The 22,709-nt window shown below is 38.1% G+C and overlaps 1 protein-coding gene across 1 annotated transcript in view; it reads left to right on the top strand.

Annotated features, from left to right (window-relative positions):
* Positions 1 to 22,709, top strand: part of CSMD1 (CUB and Sushi multiple domains 1) — a 1,960,312-nt gene that overhangs the window by 1,457,725 nt on the left and 479,878 nt on the right. The window contains exons 18-19 of the mRNA XM_074947791.1: positions 12,531 to 12,719; positions 20,523 to 20,639. Of these exons, the coding sequence (XP_074803892.1) occupies positions 12,531 to 12,719; positions 20,523 to 20,639 (306 nt within the window). The remainder of the gene's footprint in view (positions 1 to 12,530; positions 12,720 to 20,522; positions 20,640 to 22,709) is intronic.

The raw sequence follows: 22,709 nt of genomic DNA, 5'->3' as shown, positions 1-22,709 counted from the left end.
CTCCCTGTCAATGGACTCAGCTCAGTCAGTGGCGGGACTTTCCACTGCCCCCCTAGGCCAGACAAAGACACCGCCCCAGGGATACATTCTTATACACAGGTACAAACAAGTTACATAGTGCTCCTGACGTATTGAGGTGCAACCCCTTTACGTAACAATGCACCATCCTTCTACGCAATAAGATGCCGCCTCTCACCTTGTACATGTTGGTTCGAACAAAACAACTCTATCCACCATACTAGCCTTTTTCCCCGTCCTTGTTATCTATATGGACAGTATAAGAATGTCCTTGTACCATTTGTATATAGCTCTGGTATCCAATACACTTTAGATATAGGTTTGTGCAAGATCAGTCCTTTTCTTGCCAGCTTCTATGAGCAGGGCCTGCCTCTGGCTCGCAGCTTAACTTTGCTTTTTGTTAGCCAAGTCTTGACCATTACTTTAGCTCAGGCCTTAGGCCTCATACCGGGCCTCTGATACCAACGGTTTATGTTTCATGGCCTCCTCTTACTACACTAGGTACCTTTTAGTTTGCACCAGCAGGGTCTACACTGCGCAGTTAAAGTCAACACCCGCATAGTCTGGACTGCAGTGCCATATAGACAAGCCCTAAAGTACTCTGTGTGTGAGTGTGTGTGTGTAAATGTGTAGTATTTTCATCAATCAGTATTGTCTAGAAACCTCTCTGTAATCTATAGGAAATCCAGTGCCACAGTGTGTCAGGGTAGTATGCCGTAGTGTACATTTCATAGCTCCATCCATACCGACGAGGTGCTTCCGAACACTCATTTCTGATTCAGGCATGGAGGTGAGTGAGTTTGAAACTAGTGGCAGTGCTTGAGTGGGTCATGGTATTTAAAAGGGAAGCAATAGCACCAGATTTCTGGAGGCATGTTGGAGACAAAGAACAGTAGGCAGGTGTTTTTTTATGGAGGGAATCAAGTTGGAATGATGAGTGGGAAAGGGGAGGGGAAGCAGCTACAGCTGCTTGCCAGACAATGAAGGACAAAGAAGTTTGAGCTGAATGACAATCTGCAGAATTTGACTATTGGTGTTAAGAGACTTGAGATCAGGCTGTTATGAAGATCAGAGTTGAAGAGATCCAATAGCTCTGCAAACTCTTTAAGTTTTAGGTCCTGAAGTGCCAACAGTAGCACTTGAAAAACCAAGAAGTTATCTAAGGAATACTATGTAGAGAAGTTCTGGTATCAAAGTGAATCTGCCTTCAATAAAGTAAAATACTATTTCTATTTATTTGTTAGAACAACTTCTGCAAAGCATTTAAAACCACATTGGCTCTCTGTGTGGGGAGTGTTTTAGCTAGAAAAGAAACATTTAATTTAGAAGGTTATAAAACATACACATTAGCTTTTCTATATTTTTTCTGTACATCTCTACAGCATAAATATGACTCTTCCTGCATCATTTACAATAACGATTTTATCTCTGTTCCAGAATTAGACTGGAAACACTAATGCCCATTCTAGCATTTTATTCATTCTTTCATATTGTCGATTGTTTGGTCTTTTTCTCTTTCTACACAGGAAGTGCAGTACTGCAACAGTGCTGAGGCTCACTATATTCTAATATAGGTTCAGTGCCTGGTATATGCCTAGGTAATAATGAAATACTTTGGTTTGGCAAAAATATACCAAATCTGATTAATGTTGAATTAATCTAAGTTAGATATAAGCAAGGGGGAAGTCACAGTGGTTTGCTCTTTTTATGACAATATCTTTCCAGTGATCTACATTAAGTTTATAGGTTTAGGTAGAAAAGTGGCATTATGCATATGGTATTTTTATTGTTACACAGAAAGTTTTTGAAGAATAGTATTTCTTGTGGGTGGGTGGGGGATGTATAGATGTACAAAGGAAATATCTGGAGTTTATAAAGCACTGGTTTTCAATAGGTCTGCAAAGTATTAAATCAATTTCTATTACAGGTGTCATTCTTTAAAATATTCATCATGGGTTAATGCAAATTTTGAACTGTAGTTGCACTTTTTTCTGAACTTAGAATAAGAAATACTACAAATGTTGTAATAGACTGAACTACTGTAATAAATGGCCAGCTTTTAATAAGAATATGACACCCCCCAGGGTACAATCTGGGGTAGAAGCTTCACCCTTTTTTCTGATACATCCATCACTACTGTAGTTCACGTCTTTGTCACCTCATAATTAGATTAAAGTAATATGCTCTATGAGGGACTACCTTAAATTCTTTCAGAAACTAAAGCTTGTGTAAAATGCAGCAACCTGCTTGTTGCCAGCTTTTTGAGTATTTCACCATAAGCATATTAAAACAGTGCTTCTTGATTTCCAGTGGCTATCTGTGGATTTCCAGATGGAATGTAATGTGTTTAAAGTGTTGCTATTGACCGTAAAAGCCCTAAATGGCTTTGGATCTACCTACCTGAGGGCTTGGGAAAACTATAACAATATCATACTGTTATATGGGTAGAACTTCCCACGTGGGCTTTGTTATTCTGGAATTAGAGTGCCTTTTTTTAATTTAGTTTATGGAAGGTTTTTTTTTTTGGGGGGGGGGGGGGTTAAAATCTTATTCTGGAATAGGGGTGTCTTCATGAGATGTTACATTGGCATAAATACATTGATGTAACTATAATAGTATAACTATATTGGTATAACTGGTAAAACTCTCCCTTACAGACAAGCCCTGTGAGATTTCTTCTTGGCCCTGCCATGTTGCTGCAGGTGTGATCTGCAGTGTGCTTAGCCTCAGTGTCCCTCAATATAAAAGAGAAAGCACTTCTGGGGAGGGGAACAGGGATAGTGCACTCTATAAGTGCCCTTTCCTTGGAATATGCTTTCCTTCTTGACTTGAAATAGCTTGACTCCATTGACTTGCAGAATCATGGTGGAAGGCCCGTATTTTTAAGAAGGCAGCTGCAGAACTAAACACAGCTTGAGAGGTTTTGTAGAGGAAAAGTAAGGGACTTCTTTCATTGTATTCAAGTTGCAAAGTTATTTGATTATTGTAATTTGTGAGATTGGTATTGTTTTTTCCTTCCATATTAAAATATATTTATTGATTGTATTTTTTAACCATGTCAGAAGTTCACATAGGTGTGTCTCTTTAAAAAAATCAAAACAAATACATAATTAAGAAATAAACTTTGGGACCTACTCTATCCTGGATCATTTCATAACTTTGAGCATCTTTATTATTAATGTGAATACTCTATTCTTTTTTTCAGTTATAAAAAAATGAATTATTGATCACAGGTAGCATCAGTTTTTCAAAGCTGTTTCTTGAATTAGTCTGTAAAAATTGTCACAGTGAAATATTAGTGCACAGGGATCCAAGAAGCTGATCTAGGTATTTTGTGAATACAAAATGATACAGGGCTAATCAATGAGCCTAGTCTTCTTTTATATACAATTCCCATAGATAGCATTTGAACAAAAATGTTCTTTTGATATCAAAAGCAGCAGAACTCCAACTTGCAAAGTTTTTCATATATGCTCCTTTTAGGCACAGATTCAATTAATAAATGAAGAATTTTTTCTTCCTTTAAAGGTGAACTGCAAACAAAACAGGTTTTCTTTTTAGTTGTATAAAGTATCTATGAACACTTATTTTTCCTTCTCCCATAGCTATCTATATCTATATAGGTAGCGAGATAGATATCTATAAAACTTCAGAAATATCGGGAATATCAAACCTATTTTCCTTGTTTTTGCTGGAGGACCAAATACCTGGAGTGAGACTTTCTCAGCCCAGCATGTTAAATCTTTCAGAAAGAATTTTTTTCTCCTAATAATTTGCCAGGCATTTGAGTTAAGCATGCATTGACAAAAATAAGCAAAAAACAGTTTTAAAAAGTTTGACTAAAACTCCCTTCCCGTCTCACTTGTCCATGTGCCACTCTTAGTATATTTGATGTGATAATGCCACCAGCTGTCCATATTTTTCAGAGCAGGACTCCCACTGGTGAACATTATCAGGTCACAGAGTAGCATCCGTGTTTGTCTGTATCCACAAAAAGAAAAGGAGTACTTGTGGCATCTTAGAGACTAACAAATTTATTTTAGCATAAGCTTCTGTGAGCTACAGCTCACTTCATCAGATGCATGAGGTCAATAGATGTGTGCAGGAGGCAATGTATGAGGAGAGAAGAAAGAAGCATAGGTTTAGGGGCTGGTTGATAATGCACGTCAGCAGTTTGCAGTCAGAAATGCCAGCCATCTATCCAAAGAACTGCAGATTATGGCTCAGCAGCAGATCTGGGGAGAGGTAGGGAACAGGCTTACAGGTCAGGGGTCCCTTATGCCTGGCCTATATCCATTCCTCACGACAATCAGGGGCTCACTGGATTGTCTATATGAGGCATGGAGCCAGAGAAGTACAGTAGAAGAGCTGGACCATGGCATACACAGAATATTTGTCAGCTTTTCTTGATGTAAGTGAAAAAGGGTATGGCAAAGGAGGACAATATTTTTTCCTATTTAATTGTACTATTTCAAAAGTGGTTTGGGTCCAGGGTATCACAATAACAGGTGTGTCATATTCTGAGTTCCTGCCAACTGCTGCAGAAAAGTGTCCAGGCTAAATTTAAAAACAAAACAAAAATATTAATTGTTTTTCTTCTGGAAATGTTAATAAGTATTTTATCCAGAAATGTCATGGAAAATTCAGTTGTTTTCTAAACAATATTTGTAGTAAATGTGAAGAAAGAACTCAATCATTAAACTGTGAAATTTAGGGATCTTAATACTGCTTAAGTGAAAATTTAAATGCGACCTTTAGTAAATTTCTACTGATGCCACCATAACATTAATTTAAGTATAATATAAACAGAACAAAGCCTTAAATAAAAATCTGAGTCTTTAAGACTGAATATATCAAAAACTACTTCAGATCTGTAGATAATTCATTAGCTCCATATCTTTAATATCTGCAATCTGTCTTTTGTTGTCATTTATTAATATGTCTTATGGAAACTTAATGGTTTGTATTCATCGTCCTGATTGCCTTAGAGTAGAAATTTGCAGAGAGATTTCCTCCTGCTCAGTTATGTTGTTTTTTCAGAAACATACGCTCCTACACATTCCCTGGTGTGTTAAAATATACTTGAAACATGGGACATAGAAGTCATATTTTGGTTATGCATACAAACAATAATTAATAATAATACATCTCATATTATCACATGTAACAAATGTTCTGGCTGATCCATCAGAATTTCTTTAAGGAAAACAATATTTCCATGACTGAGTTGGAAATGAAAGTGTTTGTAGCACTCACATTCTAATTAGGACAAAATATAGCTCAAATAAGGATACTCCCTTTCTGACCATCAGACTACATGACTGTGGCTAATCTTTGCAGAAAATCTTCAGTAGGTCCCCGTAAAAATCTAGCATAATTAGCATTATGACTTCCCTTAAATCAAATGAAATATTCCTGGGAATAAAAACTATGAGGACATCTTTTTATTCATGATAGCAAATGAACAGCATTTACAAAAATTACAAATTTGACAAGGGTGACAAACATCATTAACATCCTTCAGATACCCTAAGGTCAGTTTCAGAAATGGTAACTTAGAACTAAAAAGCTCCTTATTTCCTTTTAATTTATAGAAGAGATAATCCTTGTGAACAATCCAGATACAGGGCCAGATTTTCAGCTATGGTGGTGGAGTGCACAGCACAAATCTGGGGAGGCAAGTAAAGTAGCATAAATTCCACCTTCATACTTTCCCAGTCTTGGAGCCATTGCAGGGCTGGGGAAGGGGGGCGGGGGGGAGGTACCATGCTACAGTCACTGCCTTTCTGGGGGGAGAGAGCAGCTCCCCACCACCACCACTCCAAGGCGGGTAGGTGGGGCCATTGGGGAAGAGTCAGGGAGGGTTGTAGTGTGCCTAGGGCCCCAGATTGACTTAATCAGGCCCAGAATGTAAAGATTCATTGATTGTTAGTTCCTCTAAATTCCCATATGACGTGAAAGTGGTTGTTATTAACATGACGTGATCACACAACAGTAGAACCTCAAAGATACAAACACCAGAGTTACGGACTTACCAGTCAACTGGACACCATGTGGACCCAGAACTAATCAATCAGGGAGCAGGGAGACAAAATAACCCCCCCCCAAAACCCCAGCAAATATTGTACTGCCTCGGGGCTCAGGGCTTCAGCTAAGAGGGGAGGGAGGGGTTGGGGCTGCAGCCACGGGAGTGGAGGAGAAGGGGTCAGGGCTCTGGGCAGAGGCTTGGGGCTTCTCACCCTCAGGAGCACTGGAGCTCAGGTCTTTAGACCTGGGGGAGTGCTGGGGCTTGGGGCTTCAGCCCGCGGCTCAGTTCCTGGCTTCAGCCCCGCAGGGACTCAGGGCTGTAGCTACAGGGGGGAGCGCTGGTTTCAGCCACAGTACTCCCCACATAGCTAAACCCCTGAGCCACAGTGCTCCCCACAACTGAAACCTGGAGCAGAGCCATGGGGAGTCCTGAGCGGCCCCAGCTGGGAACGGAGCTGTGGGGCGAAGCCCTGAGTCTTGGTGTCCCCCAACACACACACATACCCAGTGAGGCTGAAACCAAGAGCGGAGCTGTGGGACAGAAGCCCCGAGCCCCCATTCCAGAGCCCCACTGCTCCAAGGATCAGAAGCTGACTCCCATCTGCTGCGGCTGCAGCCCCAACCCCCTCATGGCTGAAGTTTGTAACATCTTGTTCAGAGTTACATACAGCCTTCATTTCCGATGTGTCAGTAACTCTGAGGTTCTGGTTTCAGAGTAGCAGCCGTGTTAGTCTATATTCACAAAAAGAAAAGGAGTACTTGTGGCACCTTAGAGACTAATAAATTTATTTGAGCATAAGCTTTCGTGAGCTACAGCTCACTTCATCGGATGCAATGAAGGTTCTGCTGTATTATCATATCCTTATTATAGTTAAACCCTGAGTATCAGGTTCCCTATTATTAAACATGTAGGATTATCTGAAAATTGGATACAGTTTGTCCTGTGAATCCAAAATATATATCACAACTAATTGTATTCATCAAAAAATCAGTTATCTAAATATTTTGGATATTGCCCCAGATATTTCGATAATTGGAGTTTGTCAGCATGTAATTTCACAATACTAACAATTAAATGATTAAGAGATTGAATGTAAACAAAATATTTCTGATAGAGCTAATATGGAAAATAATGTAAGGTGAGTCCATGTTAGGATTCCCCTAGCTTTTATTACTTATATAATAAATTGTTTTTATGCCCAGTGTAAATAGACATCAGTGAAAAATTTCAGATCTGCAGATCTTCCCTCAAAGACTTAGAGAGTTACAAATTTGTAGAGTTTCTTCAAGAGGTTTTCCATTTTTGTGTGTGCTTGTTTCTCTTATTATTTATCTAATTCTGCTCTTGTGATTTAATACCAGATATTGTAAAGAACAAGTTTACTCTAATATAAGGTAAATAGATCAAAGTCACATGGGAAGGGCAGTATTAGGAAGATTTTCTTTGTGCGGTGACTATTTTTAGGAAAAATAATGGACTTCAGTCTCCAAGACTGTCATCCCATGACATTTCTGGAGTATTAAATTCACTAAAAACAGATAGCAAACAAACAAAATTCACTCTAATACACACGCTCACACTGATTTAATAAGTTCAGTGTGTAATATTAAAGTGCCTTTGCATGCTGCCTTCATATTATAACAGCAAATTCCTGTTTTCACTTTAAAGCTCAAATAATTAAACCCGTTACTAAAATAATTAATTTTAGTTCCAAGTAATTAAAGAATGTTTAATTGAATCAATAATGAAGAATCTCTGCAGCCAACACAAAAAAAAAGTTGAGAAATATGTCTAAATGCCAGTATCAACACAGCTCTTTAGAACTCAGTCTTTGGTATGGTATCATTTTAAAGGTCACTGTCTGTGTTTTGCTGTAATACTAAGCATTAACTAAAATCCCATATGTTTTAGGGGAGATACTGGTGTTTCAACAGACATCAGCATTTTTTGAGAAATGGAAACTAAGTTACAAATGTTAATGTCTGGGAAGCTAAAAAAATATTGTGCTTTTAAAAACCTACACAAGAGAGGGAATTATTTTATGGATAATCAAGATCCCCATATTCAGAGTTTAAATGGATCCTTTTAAAAATACTTATGAATAGCTTGCTATTTCTCTTCTTGCACCTCTTCGGATACATCTATATCTTTGTCCATTCCTCTTCCTGCTTTTGCTTTTCGTCCTTCACCAAAGATAGTCTTTCAGAAAGAAAGCACAATTAACTTAAGTTAGCCATCTCATTATAAAACCCTAGTGGAGACAAGACACAGAGTAATTTTACCTCAGTGTAACTAGTGGAGGTAAACCCTGGACATTCCCCCCCCCCCCACACACACACACTTCCTCCTGTTTTTACATCAATGTAGTACACTGAGATTAAATAACCTCTTCTATGTCTCCATTAGGATTTTACAGCAAAATAGCTATTTCAAATGAGTTATCTTGTTGTAAAAACAGTTTTTACGAGTGAAGACAAGTCCAGTGGCCCTTTTGTAACACAAAAGGAAGCCTAGTTGAATTCAGATAGCAGCCTTATTCCATCAACATAAAGGATCAAGTGTGTTCTTAATGACACATCCGTTTTCAATGCACTCATGTTGTACCACGAGCCTGTAAGTATTCCATTCATTTTATTTCACACTGGACTGGGTAGATCTTAGTCAATGTTTACCTCATATGTGTTGACTTTCTTTTCCTCCCCAAAATCCAACTCAAATATGATTTAATGCAATAGGTGTTTGTTTAATATTGTTACCACTACAGTATTTGCTGTAATTTGAGATTATGGGTGAAATCGAGAGCCCAAAGGAGGCAATGGGAGTTTGCCAGGATTTCACCCAAGAGTATAATATCCAGCAGTAACTTAGCTTGCTAAAACTACAAAACCATTTGAGTTCATGTGGAAATGTGTGTTTTGGTTGTTAGAATTATATATATAATGAATGGGGTTTCTAATGTGTTCACAGTCAAATGTTAAATATATAGAGAGAGTTAAACTACTCTTTTCAGAACTTGAATCCACAGTGCATTGCTCTGATACCAGTGTCTAATAAGATATAGTTTATTCTTATAGTATTACAAATGGGATTGATAACACTGCTTATTATTAAAGTTGCCCAAACACTTGCCATTATAAGACCATTTGCAGTTGCTCATGACTTCACGAAACTTCAACCATTTGGGCTGAAATTGTAAATGCTGTGTGTCAGCCTACAACTCTTTTTTGGAAAATTTCAGCCAAACTGATTCAGCTGTTTGTAAGAGGCAGGGATGTAATGCGCAAGTAGACTAGGAACCAGTGGAGAGAGAAGGCTGGAAGTTGTTGGGCAAGAAGACTGGGATTGGTAACTGGGTGATGGGGAGACTGAACTGGGACCCTATGAGGGAAATAGGGGACTGGGAGCCATGGGGCTGGGTGGGGTCAAGAACACTGAGGTCAGACAAGGATCTGGGGAAGGGAGGAGACTGAGACTGGTTGGACAAGGAGACTGGGACAAGTTGCTGTAACTTCTGATAAAAGGATTTAAACCTAAGTACCAAGTTCACCATTACAGAAATACTTATAAGTACAAGTATGTGGAAATAGTACATAAATATTTATAAGTAAAAGTACTGGTATAAACACAGGTACTTTCAACTCTCGTATTCCTTGCAATTGTCTAGTCAAAATATGGATAACTATCTGAATAATACAAGCATGTAGTAGAATAGAAAGAAAAAGAGCAAGAATGAAATTTTATTCATATACACAAATAAGCATGAAATAACAATGAAAAGAACTGTATAAATGTAAATAAATGTATAAATGATAAATGTCTTTGTACATATTATAGATATATATAGACATCATATGTATATAAATGTAAGACAGCATCATTCCATGAAATGGGCATTTTTCTTCAGTAATTGCATGCAATGTGATATATGCCATCATGTGCCAGCAATGCCCCTCTGCAATGTACATTGGCCAAACCAGACAGTCTCTACGCAAAAGAATAAATGGACACAAATCTGATATCAGGAATCATAATATTCAGAAACCAGCAGGAGAACACTTCAATCTCTCTGGTCATTCAATAACAGACCTAAAAGTGGCAATTCTTCAACAAAAAAACTTCAAAAACAGACTCCAACATGAAGCTGCAGAACTGGAATTAATTTGCAAACTGGATACCATCAGATTAGGCCTGAATAGAGACTGGCAGTGGTTGGGTCATTACAAAACCTAAACTTAATTTCCCCAATACTAATTTCTCCCTACTGTTACTCACACCTTCTTGTCAACTGTCTGTAATGGGACACTCTCTTACCACTTCAAAAATTATATTTCCTCCCTTGGTATCCTGCTGTTAATTGATTTATCTTGTTAGACTGACCTCACACTCGGTAAAGCAACCCCCCATCCTTTCATGTATTTATACCTGCTCCTGTATTTTCACTCCATGCATCCGATGAAGTGGGTTCTAACCCATGAAAGCTTATGCCCAAATAAATGTGTTAGTCTCTAAGATGCCATAAGGACTCCTCATTGTTTTATCCTGAAGATGGTTCCTTCTTGGCAGAGACTTCCCTTTGCAGCTTGGCTGGGCAGCAAGTCTCTTCATTGCCAGTTGCAGTGACCAATCAGAAGTGAAGAGGACAGGGCTGCCATGCTCCCTAGGCTATGCAACATCAGGGCTAACAGAAAAAAAAAACCCTTCATAGTTGGAATTTAGGGCTTGAATCTCCTGTGCCAAGAGAAGTGCATTCTGGGCGCCAACCAGATTTTGGGCAGTTGGAAGGGATGTGATTGTTTAATATATTTGAAAAAGTACTAGCACATAAAAAGTTATTTTGCTTTAAGTACCTTTAAAATATACCTAGATGCAAGTACTAAGCATATAAAATTTGAAGTACTTAAGTACAAGCATGCAGGGTGCTTCCAAATACTTAAATATATACTACATGGAGGACATGGGGGACTAGGAACCAGATTAGGGGAAATGGTGGTGGGAGAGAGGGAAGACAGATCTCACAAGGAATTGGAGTGTGGGGAAGAACTCAGGCTGGCTGATCAAAGAGATTGGGACAAGGAGCCCGGGAGAGGGCATTGCGGCAAGGAACCAGAAATAGGGTGGGAAACTGAAATTGGATGAGGTGCCCATGGAGGGGACACTATGTTTGTGAGCCACTAGTAGGACAGTGGGAAGAGACAAGTTGGATGAGGATCCAGGAGGTGACCCTGGTTGGGCAAGGAGACTGGACTGGGAGAAGGAGCCAGGGGTGGGGAAGAGACAAAACTTGGACAAGAACAGGTTGGAGGGGATGGGGCACAACGGATCAAACTTGGCAGAAATGGGCAGAGGAATTTATGCCCGCTAAAGCACACTCTGCTCCAGACTCTTAATGGTTACTCAAGATTCCTGAGTCTCACCATTTCTTTGCTGTCAGCAAATCTGTGAAACCCACTGGTAAAATAGATCTCATCTTCCTCCAGCACTGGTCCACAGAAAGGATAGCAACTTACTACTGCTTTTGTTTACTCCATTAGCTCAAGTGGCAGAGGTCTAACCCTGCTGATTAACTCTGTGGGTGTGCATACGATGCTACAATATGATGGAATTTTTGGTTCTTTCAGTTTGCTTTTTAGAAGACCTTTGAAATTAGACACAGAAAATAAAAACTATGTAAGAAGAACATTATTCAGGTTGAAAAGGCAAACACTGAAAAGATAAGGAATGCTACAACCTGTGCAACCTTAATTTGGCCCCCTTTTGTCTGGATGCATTATGATACAGACTTTAATTATATGATCACATTCTATTTTTTCAGCAGGGAACCTTAATTTTGGCATTTTCTAACTTTTGAGTGCTTGAATTTGCAACCTTAATGTTACTGTAATTGTTATTAATTTTCTTTTATTAGCAGTGTCTGATTTTAAAGCCCACTGAATTCCGTAGAAAGACTCCTATTGAGCCTAATTGGCTGTGGATTAGGCCTAAGTTGGGCAGGAATTTGGAACTACTAGATCTACAAGAAAACAATGTAAATGTTTTGGTGGAATCAGAGTCAGGTGGAGGAGGAGTGGGGCTAGTGAAATAGTAGAGTAAAGGAAATAAAAATTGAGAGATAAGAAAAAAAAGGGGGGGGGATGAAATGTTATTCTGACCTTCTCATTAGACCTGTTTTGCTGTGCTCATTCAGACTTTTAGCTTCCTTTTGCTCTGGCTTTTCTTTTTGTCAGTATGAAATAAAAATACATTTTAAAGCTTTAATCATTTGATACTCCAGTTGGCCTTGGTCCTTTTTTATGTTTTAAGTCTCAGAAACACTGTCTTTGGTTTGAGACCTTGACAGCATCTACAAGAGATTCGGGTGCCACATCACAGACCAGAAATAATTTCCGAATATTTTATTTGGAATACAGGATGTTTCTTCGTCCTCTGTTACCCTTCTCTTTCTGTTCTTTATTTACAGTAATTTCATTACATTTGTATATTTCAGGTGTTACACTGGAATCAGATTCCTGCCTTGACCCAGGGATTCCTGTGAATGGCCATCGCCATGGTAATAACTTCAGTGTCCGATCTGTAGTAACTTTTAGCTGTGATCCAGGATATACACTGAGTGATGAGGAACCACTCATATGTGAAAGAAACCATCAGTGGAATCATGCATTACCCAGCTGTGATGGTAGGTGCCCTATGCTTAAAATGACAATGTAAAAATCCAAGCAAGTGACTCTCTTCTGATTAATAACTAACCATGTCATTACTACTGCTGCCCTCCCTTCCATCACACCAGAGTCCAAATCCTTTTAAAGTGTTTCTATTCATAATTGAAGCAATACTTTATATTTCTAGATTGCCTTTCAGGTAAGGAACTTAATGCTATTTACAAATAATTTAATTTGCAAAGTGTAATCAATTAATGAATCACATCCCTGTGAGTTAGGTAAGTATAATCTTCATTTTACAGATGTGTGTGTGCTCTGAAATGCAGACAGGTTTTGTGACACAAAAGTTCTGGGAATAGAAAGCAGGGGTGAAATACTGGTCCCATGGAAATCCACAAGAGTTTTGCCATTGACTTCAGTGGTGCCAGGATTTCAGCCCAGAGTCCTGACTCTGAGTTCTCGACTCTAATTAACACATGCACCACTTCCTTGCTGTAATGTCACAAAATACAAAATAAGTTTGTGAGACTCTATACTCAACTCGATGGCATTTCTCTGTCTATAACTTGATAAATTATAACTGCCATATCTGATCAATTCTAAAATTTTAGGAAATGTATTATTCATCAGTGGGCAGAACCATATGAATAGGGGTGAAAATCAGAAAACCAGAAGGGTAAAAGTTGGGGTTACATTAAACCCCTGGCATCTGTTTAGCAGACCCTTTAACTTCAATCAGGACTGAAATGTGTATAGATCAAATAATTGATTGATGGTGGCATAGGAACACTCCCATCTTAACTCTGTGCATTGTCTCAACACAGTTTAAAGTGTTGATAGCCTGAATGAATGAAAGAAAAAAGAATAATAATGATGGCGAGAGGGGGAAATGAGGGGGCACGCAGAGCTCCTAGCATGGAGGGCACAATGGAAGACCCTGATATTGGGGGAGGTGAAAATGGGGGTTACACAGAGCCCCTGGAATGTGAGGATGGGGATAATGAGAGGCACAAAGAGCCCCTGGTGGGGGAGAATGGGGAACCCTGGTGGGCGGGGGGAGCAGGGGAAGGAAGCAATGAAGGGCACACAATCTCTGGTGGAGGGGAAATGGGAAGGATCCTGGCATAGGGGGAGGGAAGAATGGGGGACACACAGAGGCCCTGGCATGTGGGGGAAGCAGAAGAGGAATTTGCTGGGGGTCCCTGAAATAGTGGGGGATGGGAGAATGGCACACCAGAAGCCATAGAGGACGGTGGAGGGATGCAAAGAGCCCCTGGAGTGTGCAATGATCTCAGCCAACAGAAGCAAGAATGTGTGCACTCCCACATTATATTATATTATGTTTATTTTACTTGATTTATGTCCGAGCTGAAATGGTTGAGTCCAAATTTAAAATACAAACCTATAACTATGTGCAGGCTCTCAGATACTATGATCATGGGTATATATTAAATACTTAGATAACACTAAAAATAAAAACTTGCATTGTAAAACATAACTGGGAGGGAAAAACATATTAACTATGTAAACTTGGTATATGCTTGATCTAAAAATGAAAGAGCTCATTAATGGTTCAGCTTTTCACTGCCTTATGGGTTAATGCAATATGTGTACTGAAATATCTAATTTAGGTTCAGCTTGTGATACTGTGTGAAGTGCAACCAAAAGCATTCTCACTGAGGGTCTTATCCTACTCCAAAATATATATTGCATGGTACACAGGTGCCAAACTTGTAAAATCAATGGTGGAAGGTATGAACGTGGAGGGGAAAAATGTCTCTTCATCAAGATGCTCCATCTTGGAAAGGTTGAGGTGTGGTGACAACACAGTATTATGGATGTGTGTAGCTACTCTACACTGGAGCTCTGTTTGAAAACTGGAAACAAAGTATTCAGACTGGAGGCCAGTGAATATTACAGTATTCTGTCAACATATATTTGAGTAAAAAAAGGTAATTTGCTTTTCCTGCATTTGCACCTCTTCTGTGTTCTTTCCCCTCTCCCCCCAGATGTTCTAGTTATCAATTATTGGGAGAAACAGCAAATTTTAAGTGAATTGTATACAGTAATATTCAAATTGTTAAGCTAAACATATGTGTATGTACTCAAGCAACCTGATTCATCCTATCTGGGAAGGAAAACCTGCAAAGATTTCCAAAGAAAACTAATCAACACAGCTCACATTTTGATTTTAGAACACTGAATATGCTCAGTACTGAAGCTGCTCATGAGCAATCTACAGACTAATTATTATTTGCAGAAATTATTCCTTGAATAATTTTAAACAGCTCATGGACAGTTTGTGAATGAAAAGAGAGGCAAAAGGTATTGAAGCAATTATTAACTGACTTATTCACTGAGCTCTAGTGAAATCACAGTTCAACATGGTTCCTGCTGAACCATATTTTAGCGTAGTTTGCCAAGCTACCATGGACAACATAAAATCATGTTCAAAGACTGTAATAAAATTGATTTTCAGACCTCTAGCATATTTACAAACACTCTTCTAACACAGTTGAGCTCCATCTACTTCATATGGTGAAATCCAATTGAAAATGGATCAGATAGAGCTGTATTTTTTTAAACAATTTTCAAACATCATACTCTGGTGTGAACTTATAGTCTTGGCCTTCACAACATCCTCTGGCTCTGTGCAATGTTTGAAGAAATACTTCCTTTTGTTCGTTTTAAACCTGCTGCCTATTAATTTCATTTGGTGACCCCTTAGTTCTTGTGTTTTGAAAAGGAGTAAATAACACTTCCTTATTTATTTTCTCCACACCTGTCATGATTTTATAGACCTCTATCATATCCCCCCTTAGTTTTCTCTTTTACAAGCTAAAAAGTCCCAATCTTATTAATCTCTCTTCATACGGAAGCTGTTCCATACCCCCTTTAGCATCTTGATCGTCCAGTGGCCCCACTGGTTGTTTAGCAGGCTTCCTGCTTCTGATGTACTTAAAAAAAAATTTGCTATTACTTTTTGCGTCTTTGGCTAGCTATTCTTCAGAAAAAAAATGTGGCCTTCCTAATTATGTTTTTATACTTCACTGGCCAGAGTTTATGTTCCTTTTTATTTTCTTCATTAGCATTTAACTTCCACTTTTTAAAGGATGCCTTTTTGCCTCTCACTTCTTCTTTTACTTTGCTGCTTAGCCATGGTGGCACTTTTTTGGTTCAATTACTGTGTTTTTTTAATTTGGGATATACATTTAAGTTGAGCCTCTCTTATGGTGTCTTTAAAAAGTTTCCATGCATCTTGCAGGGATTTCACTTTGGGCACTGTACCTTTTAATTTCTGTTTAACTAACTTCCTCATTTTTGTGTAGTTTTTTTTTTTTTGTGGGATGGCCACATTACTCATAAATAGGAAATTACTTTAGTAAGAGTTTTTTGTGGTCACTAGCTTTGACAATCAGCCAGGGTTTTTTAATTGACTAAAAATAAATTAAATACTATTTAGGTCAATTAAGATATACACTCAGTATTTAGACTAAAATTGTCATCATGTCCTTGTGGGGCATGCAAATCCCATAAGATTGCAATATGCAGAGTTAATTTTTTTTCAGTGAAAGTTTGGCCTTGTGTTCAAGATCCAGCATCCACACTATATGCTAGGGAATTGTAGAGACCTTCTGAAGCAGGGCAGAAGAAAAGCTAAGGTAAATGAGCTCCACATCACTTCTCTTGTTTTTCGTTCCATCCCACTCACACGCCCTTCTAGGGTCCTGGGACTCTTAGACTCTTGAACTCCCTTCTACAACTCAATTTTATTTGGGCAGAGAACAAGTCCTGGATTTTTTTTTAAGGGCCTATGGTTATCTTTCAGCTAGGAAAGAATGCAGTAAATGTGTTTAGTGGTTATTGACATCAGTCCCATGAAGGCAGTCTGTCACTCCAACTCTGGAATAGTTCCTATTTTTAAGAAAGGGAAAAAAAGTGATCCGGGTAATTATAGGCCTGTTAGTTTGACATCTGTAGTATGCAAGGTCTTGGAAAAAATTTTGAAGGAGAAGGTAGTTAAGGACATCGAAGTCAATGGTAAATGGGACAAAATACAACATGGTTTTACAAAAGGTAGATCATGCCAAACCAACCTGATCTCCTTCTTTGAGAAAGTAACAGATTTTTTAGACAAAGGAAACTCTGTGGATCTAATTTACCTAGATTTTAGTAAGGCATTTGATACCGTGCCACATGGGGAATTATTAGTTAAATTGGATAAGATGGGGATCAATAGGAAAATTGAAAGGTGGATAAGGAATTGGTTAAAGGGGAGACTACAACGGGTCCTACTGAAAGGTGAACTGTCAGGCTAGAGGGAGGTTACCAGTGGAGTTCCTCAAGGATCGGTTTTGGGACCAATCTTATTTAATCTTTTTATTACTGACCTTGGCACAAAAAGTGGGAGTGTGCTAATAAAGTTTGCGGATAATACAAAGCTGGGAGGTATTGCCAATTTAGAGAATGACCGGGATATCCTACAGGAGGATCTGGATGACCTTGTAAACTGGAGTAATAGTAATAGGATAAAATTTAATAGTGAGAAGTGTAAGGTCATGCATTTAGGGATGAATAACAAGAATTTTAGTTATAAGCTAGGGACGCATCAATTAGAAGTAAAGGAGGAGGAAAAGGACCTTGGAGTATTGGTTGATCATAGGATGACTATGAGCTGCCAATGTGATGTGGCCGTGAAAAAAGCTAATGCGGTCTTGGGATGCATCAGGAGAGGTATTTCCAGTACGGATAAGGAGGTTTTAGTACCGTTATACAAGGCACTGGTGAGACCTCACCTGGAATATTGTGTGCAGTTCTGGTCTCCCATGTTTAAGAAGGATTAATTCAAACTGGAACAGGTACAGAGAAGGGCTACTAGGATGATCCGAGGAATGGAAAACTTGTCTTATGAAAGGAGACTCAAGGAGCTTGGCTTGTTTAGCCTAACTAAAAGAAGGTTGAGGGGAGATATGATTGCGCTCTATAAATATATCAGAGGGATAAATACCAGAGAGGGAGAGGAATTATTTAAGCTCAGTACCAATGTGGACACAAGAACAAATGGATATAAACTGGCTACCAGGAAATTTAGACTAGAAATTAGACGAAGGTTTCTAACCATCAGAGGAGTGAAGTTTTGGAATAGCCTTCCAAGGGAAGCAGTGGGGGCAAAAGATCTATCTGGCTGTAAGATTAAACTCGATAAGTTTATGGAGGAGATGGTATGATGGGATAACATGGTTTTGGTCATTAAATATTCAAGGTAAATAGGCCCAATGGCCTGTGATGGGGTATTAGAGGGGGTGGGATCCAAGTTACCCAGGAAAGAATTTTCTGTAGTATCTGGCTGATGAATCTTGCCCATATGCTCAGGGTTTAGCTGATCGCCATATTTGGGGTCGGGAAGGAATTTTCCTCCAGGGCAGATTGGAAGAGGCCCTGGAGGTTTTTCGCCTTCCTCTGTAGCATGAGGCACGGGTCACTTGCTGGAGGATTCTCTGCGCCTTGAAGTCTTTAAACTATGATTTGAGGACTTCAATAGCACAGATATAGGTGTGAGGTTTTTTGCAGGAGTGGTGGGTGAAATTCTGTGGCCTGCGTTGTGCAGGAGGTCAGACTAGATGATCATAACGGTCCCTTCTGACCTAAATATCTATGAATCTATGGAAGAGTGGCACATTTAGGTAACAACATCAAACTAATTGCAATCAGCAAAAGGTTGCCACATCGAAGAGACTAGTGATATTGCTGGCTGAGGATTTTTCCACAAAACATTTTTAAATTGGAAAATGCCAATCTGTCATAAAACTGTTCATGGAAAAGAGTCACTTTCAACAAATTACTTATTTTGAAATATTTTTTTTGGTCAAAATGGCCCATTTTGTCTTTCTAAAAAAAAGTGAGTTTCAGTTCAAAACTACTTTTTATTTTGAAAATTAAGTTAATTCAAGATAAAAATTTGTTTAAAAAATTTCAAAAGTGGGAGAATGAAAATAAATGTTTCAAAATGATTTAAATAAAATGTTTTTAATGACCTTATCTGAAATATTTTCAGATTTTCAGTTTGAATTTTTTTTTGAGGTTTCAACTGTTCATCCCAATTCGGGTTGGGAAATTTTTACAAACTCTCAAGAATTCTTGCAGGGTAGGAGAACTGTTTCCTGCCCAACTCTACCTACTGATGATTTCATAGACATCAGATTGCAACTTCAGGTAGGAAATAAACAGAAGAAAACTCTAATAGAAAATGCCATAAAACAGGGTAATGTACATCTCCTTTGTAATATAAAGCAGAGAATAAAAAGAATTACATGTAATGGGACCCAATAGTCAACTATCCCCCCAAATAATGTAATTGGCAGTAATGCTTTATGTAGTTTTCAGCTGTGGCTCCATAGTTAAGGATGAGTTGGAATTTTGCACTTATATATAGTTTTTAGTCGGGGGGAGGGAGAATGTGTGTGCATGTGGGCACATACATAATATACCAAAACAATTTCACTGTTACCACATATTTATAAATATAAGAATGATCACTTCTTCACATCTGAACTCATTTTCCTGTTTAAATGGGGTCAGAGGTCCCCACAATTCTGGTCCATGGCACAGGTTCATAAATATATAAATTTATGTTTATTGAATTATTAAAAAACTTCAGCAACATCTCAGGATAGTGAGGAGAAGTAAAAATGGCATTTCAGCTATAATGCTACAGTGTTGTAAGCACACTATCACTGCAAGTTTATTGTACATATTCATCTAGCTACTACTATTTGTCTACTACAATTAGTTCAGTTTTAACAGACAGAAAACAAAAAGCAAGCTAGTGCTTCATCATATTATTTGTTAAATATTTAGTTTATTAAAATTTTAAAATAAAGCAAGAAAGAGATAGACATCAGAGGCAATCACAGTATAATTATGAGATCAATGAGCAATTCACCTGTATATAAATACAAATCTTAAATGATACTTAATGTGCTATGCAAATTTAAGAAGACTACTTTAACAAAAGTTAGTATACATGTTTTCTAGTCTAGTTTTTTGCCTTTGAGAATATTCAGCTACAAATATCTTAGTAATGATGGCACTATTCACATTTCTGGAAAAACTGGAAAAATCTCCATATCTATCTTTTTTCTGCAGAACATGGAGGGAAAAGGCATATTATTTTTCTGAAAAAAACTTGTAAAAGTTTTAATGTGATGCAAACTGCCTGAAGTACTCTTCCCTTTAAATATATAATCCATTACAACTATATGTGAAAGGTTTCATACTCTGAAGTAGGTCATACTGAAGATAAGTTCCATCCTATTCCTCATTGGTTCATATCACAGTATGGTGCACCTGTTGTTTGGTATTCTTGTGTGTTTTTGTTACACTTGATACTTTACTCCACCGATATTAAAAGATAACAGTTGCCACATTTGTTATCCTACAGTACAGTATTTATTCTTGTCCTTATCACTCTTCTACTTAACTGTGCTCTCTAAAGTGTAAAACCTATATTTTCAATTTGTATTTTCCTACAATCCATTCTATGCCCAAACACCCATGCTAAGACACCTCTTCCAGAAGGGTTACCAAGGAAACCAGCCACTCTCTGGTAACTCTGTGTCTTAATGCAAGCATGCATATATTACATCTGCTGATATTCTAATGTGCATTGAGAAGTAACTATCTTAAAATAAATCATAATTTGTCTCCCGGTCACTGTACTGATAAATGTATCAAGGAAAAATGACCAATAGCAGTATCTGAGTTTTAGTCTCTGCTGCAGAGTGCCCAATATAATGACATTCTCTTTCTTTCTTACTAAGCTCTGTGTGGTGGCTATATTCATGGGAAGAGTGGAACCATTCTGTCACCGGGTTTTCCTGATTTTTATCCAAACTCTTTAAACTGCACTTGGACTATTGAAGTGTCACATGGCAAGGGTAAGAATATAATACGAATTGGAAATGTACAGAACAATATATCACTAAAAAAACTGCTTCAGACAGAATTAAATTGATTTTTGTAATCTGTGGAAAAAGGAAATCTGTAATTAATTTCCCCAAATAAATACTTTTAGATGTGGTAATGGCCTTACTTTTTTTGTGTGTTAAAACTTTTGAAAAGGTGGATAAAAAAGTTTCCTTTTAAGAGTGACAGACCTGAAACACACTAGTGGTACTAGTCTTGTCAGATATTTGTGGTTTATGAATGTTATCATTTATTTTGAAGGAAGATGGAGATGCAGCAGGAAGAGGAAAGAGATTAAAATAACATCAGTGGCTAATTAAGAGTACAATTAAAATATACATTTTGGGTCAAGTGTAGCAAGGGCTTAAAGTCAAATTGATGGCATTTCTCTGTTTGTAACTTTTGAATGCTACATGGATCAATTCCAAAATTTCCTGCTTGAAACATTCACCAATGTGTTGCAGTATAGAGATTGTGGGCTCTTTTAGGCTGCAGTCAGTAATGTAAAACATTTCTTTCTCTCTGTATCACGTACCTGCATGCAATGACAGTATTGTAGTTAACAAATTAGTTCTGTGTTTTGCAACTAGAATTTGGTATGTTGATACACACTTAAGCAAGCAGAGCATTCTATTCAGCAAAGGGACATGTGTATGTATATATTAAACTACAAAACCCTGGAGGAGGTATAGTCGGGGTCTGTTACAGATCACCAAATAAAAAATAAATAAATAAAAGGATGATTTAATCCTTAAGCACCTGTCTGTAATGTGTAGAAAGAAAGTTTGTGTTCAAGGGGACTTCATCTGGGAGTCCTGCTGGAAGTCTCATTCAGCCAGTAGTGAGTAAAACATTATTATAGTTTCTAAAAATTATAAGTGATAATTTCACAACATAATGGAACTGTTTTGGACCACATTATAATGGATAAAGGTAAATTAATCACTGGAATGACTGGTGATGTTTGCTTAGGACAGTGGTTCCCAAAGTTCTTATTAAGGCAACCCACCAATCTGCCATTTGTCTTTTTTTGTGACTCACCATTACATATATGTACCCTCTGCTTTGGCATCATAATCCTAAAATGGGTGAGTGAGATGAGTGGTTTGGAGAGCGAGCCTTCCCCACACTCACTTTGCAGGCTCTTGTCCTGCCGTGCTGGGCCTAGCTTGCTGCTCTGGGCACTGCGACTCCCTCCAATTCCCAACCCTCAGGGCCTCCCCTCCACACTACGCTGAGAGAAGTGTATGTTTGCCCAGGACAGGGCCCAGTGTTGGGTTAATCAAGCCCTTGTCATGGTGCCCCATCTAGAATCTTCCTGAAATCCACTGGTGGGTTGGGATACACCATTTGGGAAACACTGGCCTAAGGACCAATGATCATGACCTAAATACATTTGATATGGAAAATAAAGGACTATCCCATATGTAATATATATAATTAGTAGTTCAAAAGGGCTAATTTCCCAAAGCTGAGGAAAGCTATGGGGAGAACACATTGGGAGAAAAATGTAGACAGAACAACAAGTGGAGTGCTTTAAAAAGAGTTAATTAGATCAAATAGCCTAGATTCTAAAATAAAAAACAAAAAAAAGGACACATTTGGCTAAAAGCCACCCTGGTTCAGTGGGAGTGATGTTGTTGAATTAGAAATAAAAAAGTAATTGTATATCAAGTGGGGGGAAACAGGAAAATAAATAGAAATCAATATAAATTAGAAGTTATGAGATGTAGAAAATTGATACAGAGAGCCAAAGATATCAGGGAGAAATCCATGTCTGGCGGAGCTAGGTACAATAAGAAGAAAAAAGTTAAATGTGTGAGGAACAAAAGAAATCCTACTGATGGTATGTGCCCATTACTAGAGGGAGAGGGTAAAACCATTAATAATGATGCAGAAAAGGCAGAAGTTTCCAAGACCTATTTCTGTTTTTTATTTGGAAAGAAGGACGATGAAGTATTCATATCACATGAGGAAGTTGAAGAACCTTTCAATATATTTGTAATTAAAGAGGTCATTAAACAACATTTACAGGACAGAAA

The sequence above is a fragment of the Natator depressus genome, chromosome 3, assembly GCF_965152275.1.
Source record: "Natator depressus isolate rNatDep1 chromosome 3, rNatDep2.hap1, whole genome shotgun sequence".
In the NCBI taxonomy this organism is placed as follows: Eukaryota; Metazoa; Chordata; order Testudines; family Cheloniidae; genus Natator; species Natator depressus.
This window is presented reverse-complemented; position numbering and strand designations above follow the sequence as displayed.